Source organism: Urocampus carinirostris, chromosome 15 (assembly GCF_059441175.1).
Source record: "Urocampus carinirostris isolate Australia breed hairy pipefish chromosome 15, RoL_Ucar_1.0, whole genome shotgun sequence".
Taxonomy (NCBI): domain Eukaryota; kingdom Metazoa; phylum Chordata; class Actinopteri; order Syngnathiformes; family Syngnathidae; genus Urocampus; species Urocampus carinirostris.
Window position 1 is genome coordinate 31,069,497 of NC_142363.1, and position 6,000 is coordinate 31,075,496.

Here is a 6,000-nt window from a genome sequence, read left to right on the forward strand (position 1 = left end):
AGATTATAATAGTTATTGCTAGTTGGCAAAATTTAATTCAGACACGCAATGAAAATAATCTCTGGCCGGAAACATGACACACATCTGCAAATCATTATCTTTTGAATACAAATGAACAGTCTGGGGGTTCAAAACTTCATTATACAGCTGGAGAGTCTGGTCACTTCCTCTGAATGAATACAAAATCTGTCCGAGGGCCCTGTTGTGTGTGCTCTTCTGCACCCGTTTAGGAAAAAAGGAAGGGTCCTGTGAAAGAATTGTGGGTCTTTTGTTGTGTTTGGAAAATATTATGGGAAATGCATTTGTAGCAAGGTAGCACCCTATACATTCAACTGTCTGGCGTGCCTTTTCTTCAAATGTTGGGGCTTGCTACTTGCAAGGTCTGCTTTGCAAACTTTGCAACTCGTCTTTTTATCCGCCGTATACAGGCTAAAATCTTCCCAATCTTTAGAAGTTTTGGTACGTATATTTGATGTTGACGCAGTCAAGTCTGTATGTTGCCATATAGGATAGAGACGCTATTGCGCATGAGTGACTCAGGGTTTAAAATTATAAATACAGTAATGCCTCACTCCGTTAGAAAATTTTGTGGACTTCAGCTCAGCCTTCAATACCATTATCCCGGAGATCCTCGTGGAGACACTCTCTCACCTAGGACTCTCTTCCTCCATCTGCTACTGGATAATGGACTTCCTCTCAAACTGCCCACAGTCCGTGAAACTCGGCCACCACGTCTCTGCCACCCTAACACTGAGTACCGGCTCCCCCCAAGGATGTGTACTGAGCCCCCTGCTTTTCACCCTCTACACCTTCGACTGTTCACCGACCCACCTCACGGATACAATTGTTAAGTTCGCCGACGATACAACCAGGGTCGGCCTCATCTCTGAAGGGGACGAGGCGGCGTACAAGGATGAGGCGGAGTCACTGACAACGTGGTGTTCGAAAAACACCCTCCTATTGAACCCCACAAAAACAAAGGAAGTCGTACTGGTCTTCAGGAGGAAAAGCAAGAACCCAGCACTACTCATTATAAGTGGAGACTGTGTAGAGAGAGTCCACTCTTTCAAATTCCTGGGTGTGCACATCTCCGACGACCTCTCCTGGTCTGCAAACACCAGAGCGGTGGTAGGGAAGGCCCAGCAGCGGCTCCATTTCCTGAGAGTGCTCAGGAAAAATCATCTGAAACAGCAGCTGCTGGTGTCCTTTTACAAAGCCACAGTGGAGAGCATTCTAACATACTGCATTACAGTGTGGCATGCTGGGTGCACGGCAGCAGACAGGAAAATACTTCAGAGGGTCATCAACTCAGCCCAGAGAATTGTTGGTTGCTCTTAGCCCAGTTTGGAGGACATGGCCTGCTCTCGCTACCTCAGCAGAGTAGAAAACCTCATCGAGGACTCTTCTCACCCCGGCCGCCACTTCTTTGACCTGCCGCCCTCCGGCAGATGCTATAGGTCACACAAAACAAAAACAAACAAACTCAGAGATAGTTTCTTCCCCAGAGCCACCACCTCCCTAAATACACACTGCACAAAAAACTGAAACTCTCCACAAACGCTCTTTAAGGAGGAATACCAATTCAAACACACTACCTCATACAGATGTAGAAATGTATTCATTCCTATGCTTAATCTGCACAATGTTGTCTATTTGCATTACTGCATATTGCACTATTGCGATCGCCTGTAAGTAAACACCCAATGTAAATATCTTCTGCTTTTACACGCCCACACTTCCTTGTGTAAATACTTTATATTAATCTCATCTCATTAGCTACACCGCTTATCCTCAATAGGGTCGCGGGGGTGCTAGAGCCCATCCCAACAATCATCGGGCAGTGGGCAGGGGACACCCTGAACTGGTTGCCAGCCAATCGCATGGCACACAGGGACAGACAACTCACTCGCTCATTCACACCTAGGGACAATTTGGACCGGCTAATTCACCTGAAATGCATGTTTTTGGAATGTGGGAGGAAACCGGAGTGCCCGGAGGAAACCCACGCAAGCACAGGGAGAACATACAAACTCCGCACAGGAAGTCTGGAGCTGGATTTTAACCCACGCAGGAGGTTCCCAAGACATGAACTGTGCCGCCGTGCTGCCCCTTTATGTTCAAATATATACACAAATTATTTTTATATTTTTTATCTTTTTACAGTCAAAATGTGTAACTAGAGTGCCACGTCCAATTTTGTTGTCACAATATGTTCAACCCATTTTGTAACAATGATAATAAAGGTATATACTATTCTATTCTATCGTCAATTATTTTTATTATGTATTTTTGTGGACAACATCAACTAGTGGTTGCAGCCCTACTTACAAGTAGGGTTTACGTGCATTGTCTCTACACTGGAGATCAGAATAATTCTGAAAAAAGTTTTTCTTACCTATTCAACAGTTCAAGGACATTTTGTTGTGTCCATACCATGCTACTATAACACATTTTCAAGGCATTTCAACAAGAAGGAACCTGTATTCTGCCAAAAATGCACTGATCAAAATTAGTGAACTCTTAATGGTGCTAATTTATTGTCTGTCAACCCCTATTGTATTGGCATTCCTACAGTTAGTTTCACTGACTTTGCAAGACGTTGGGCCGTTCTTAAGTGACCGAAAGCCTTCGGCAGTAGGTTATCCAGATTCTATTGAAAAGGAGGACCCTATCAGCCATAGCAAGACAAGTGGATCGTTCCAAATCTGTGATTTCAAGAATATCGAATCTTTACAAAACTACAAAGAAGGCTGTCTGACAACGGAAGACAAATGTAAGAGAGGAAAGGTCACTGTGGAGGATGTCAAAGGTAGTGGTTTCCACACTGCAGCAGGGATTGCTCGCCAGTTCAGTAGTGAACATGGTAAGGATCTGTCTTGTCATACAATGTGTCACAGTTTCAAAGCCAAACCTCTCATTAGTAAAAAAAAATCCAAAGGGTAGAATGAGCTTTGCTGAAAAGAATGTTGTGTGTACAGTGGGGAACCGGTCCAGAATTCACATCAGTGATGTTATCTGGGTCCTATGGGAATTATACCGTTCGGCAATACTTTGGGAGGAGACTAAACCCTAAGTGTGTAAACTCAGTGAAAGGTGGAAGTGTCATGGTTCCGTACATGTTTCCTCCAGCAGGAGTTGGGCCTCTTGTACAGCTACATGGCCGAATGAATGCAAATGTGTATCAGAACCTTCTTCGACAGCACATGGTTCCTTACTTGAGTTCGTAGCCCAATCAGCCTGCAGTCTTCATGCAGGACAAAGCTCCATGTCATACAGCAAAACGGATAAACTATTTCCTTGAAGGTGAAAACATTGAATAAATAGCATGGCCTTCCCAGAGTCCTGATCTCAACCCAATAAAGAACCTCTGGGAAATACTTGGAGACAAAGTTATGGTCAAGAAACCCATTACAATCACCGGACTGTGGAGGAGGCTGGAAGAAGAATGGGCCAAAATCAAACCAGAGCTGTGTGAGAAACTAGCGCTATCCTGTGGTCGCAGATGTGCTGAAGTCTTTCATGCCAGAGGCCTGTACACTTCTAATTGCTGACTGTTGTAACCTTCAGAATATTTACCCATGCTGAAGTCATAGTTGTTCTCTCATTTTGATCAGTGCAATTTTTGAAAAATATTTACTTTTTGCGAAGGACTTTTTAGTCATTTTGTGAAAAAAAGGGTTGTAATATCATGATATAGCTACAATAGAATGTTGTTTAATTGTGGAACAGTGGTGATGGTATTTTGAAATTATTCATTTATTTCTAATAAAAAGAAGGGCAGGGAGTAATAAATTCAATTTAAACAGTCTGGCAATACAATATAGCCCCTTTCGATGGCATGTTTTGCTTTTCTTTTTTTTCTTTTTTTTAATAGTGCATTGTAAAGTACGATGCCATCCAAAAAGTTATTCACTCCAATTCTTGTAGACGAGTGTTTGAGGAGGTGCATGTGTCATGATCCGCTCTGATCGCAGGCAACCCCAGCAGCATCCAGACCCTCTTACCTGCTGAGCCGCGATCGGTAGTTGGGGCGCCGTTGCCGGGGCAACGTCTTGTCACTCTGACCCCGCTTTTGACTGAATACACTTTGTTGGTTCCACCGTCATCTACAGCAGCAATAGGTTTGTGCCTGTAGATTTTGCAAAACGATTGGTTTCACGTCTTTTGAAGTGCGTCCATGTCTTAATATTCATGGACAGTCGCAGATGTTTATTGAATCCCATAATCGCCGATAGATTGCCCATGCCGTGTTTATTCTTGCAGGAATGGCTCCAGTCACATTCGGTGTCCCTGAGCTGGTCAAACAACAAGTGCCGCTTTCATTCCTGCCACAGCTTCCAATGGGTAAGGCAGCGAATTGATTTTCCATCGAATCGATGATATTTTCAAAGTCATTTCTTTCACGTAATTCCAAATCCTCAACAGCAAGTATTCAACTTGTCTGTAATCCTCTTTGGCTATACTGATTTGTTTTATCTTTTGTTTTTCCTCAGAATAAGACATGTTCCACTAGTGAACATTTTTTTATGTTTAAGAAACTCAAACATCTTGTTTCTTCCTTATGATCCTTCAAACTTTAAGTGTTTTTTGTTGTGGAGCATTTTTTGTGCAGTCAATATAGAATAAAATAATTTTTTGCAAGTTTTTTTATTCATTTAAATACATTACACCCCAATCACACTGTTTAGTCTCTTGAGGTTTTCTTCTTCCTAAGGGGGCATGACAGAAAATCATTGTGTCATGATTACTTATGTGAAGCACCTGTGCCCGCTTATCTGGCACCAACTGCCTCGGACTCTTGAATGGCTCCCTGTCCCTATTTAAACCCACTCCTGTCTGCCTCCTTTGGTCAGTCCGTCTGCGAACCTCAGTTTGCTCTAGGCAAGCTTTTTTCGACCCTGACTCCCACCTGTTTTTGCTCCCGTCTGTTTCCCGGCTTCGACCCGTTTTTTGATCCTCCCCTCGTCTACTCTCCTCTCCTGGCTTTCGACACGTTTTTTTTCCGTTCCCGACACCGCCATCTCTCGCCACGGAAGTCCTACTTCTGCGTTTGGACCGACCTGCTTCCCGCAACCCTTTCCCTTTCTTCTAATAAAACATGTGAGAAACGTCACGCAAGTGGGTCCTGTCTCCGTTTTGGTCCTTACACATTGAGAATAGCAGCAGAGTAGTATCATAATAACATGTTTTTTCAGAAATGCGTAAAGAACCGGTAGCCATTCACGCTAATTAGTATTAAAAATGTAGCTGTCATGTTATCGTCACCTGAACTTAAGACAGGATTTTTTTCTTCCCAGCAGACAACCTGAACTCCTTCCCGCTGGCTCCTGCCACCCTGCAGCTGCCAACCCTTCCTAAGTCCACACCACCCTTGACATCAGGACCCGCTCTAGAAGGATTCACATCACCGGTGGAGCCCCAACTCGCCACTAGGGACGAGGACTCGGGGGTTAACAGCCATCTCGTGGCCCCTCCTCCGCTGCTTCACATGACAGCAGGCGGGGGTCAAGTGGAACGCCCGCCTCCGGCAGAGGTGCCAACTCCTCCGGTGGAGGGCGTATCATGGAGGCCTATGCCCAGGTTGGTGCCGCTTGGCCTGCGGGGGGCACCGCCCACGTGACGACCCCGCGATTATCGGACACTCTGCCGTTGAATTGGCAACCCCTCACTGAAACTCTTTTGGTCTTTTCCTGGATTTTTATTTTTATACGTTGTTCTTGCATATTGGACGTCTGTGACACTAATTTAAATAAAGTTTGACCACTTCTGTTCTATCCTTTCACAGTTTATGTCAGGTGGTCCCCAGTTTATCCCTGTGAGGCCCACATAACTTCTCCCTTCTCTGATGGAGAGCCCTTGGGTCAGTTTGTCACAAAAAATGGACAATTACAGTAGTGCCTAAATGTAAAAAAATGTGTTTTCCAGAAAGCCACAATTCATAACCCTTCGGGATTCTTCACAAAACAAAAGTAGGAAAATAATGATCCTATTAATGAAGCA

The 6,000-nt window shown here is 44.3% G+C and overlaps 1 protein-coding gene across 3 annotated transcripts in view; it reads left to right on the top strand.

The window, feature by feature from the left end:
- mgaa (MAX dimerization protein MGA a) overlaps window positions 1–5,772 on the top strand; it is a 28,019-nt gene extending 22,247 nt beyond the window's left edge. For 2 of the 3 annotated variants that reach the window (XM_088354408.1, XM_088354406.1), the window contains 3 exons: window positions 3,975–4,121; window positions 4,264–4,344; window positions 5,298–5,772. In XM_088354408.1, coding sequence (XP_088210534.1) covers window positions 3,975–4,121; window positions 4,264–4,344; window positions 5,298–5,620 — 551 coding nt within the window. In that variant the 3' untranslated portion in view covers window positions 5,621–5,772. The remainder of the gene's footprint in view (window positions 1–3,974; window positions 4,122–4,263; window positions 4,345–5,297) is intronic. The other variant, XM_088354407.1, reaches the window with a different exon arrangement.
- The last annotated feature ends 228 nt before the right edge of the window (window positions 5,773–6,000 follow it).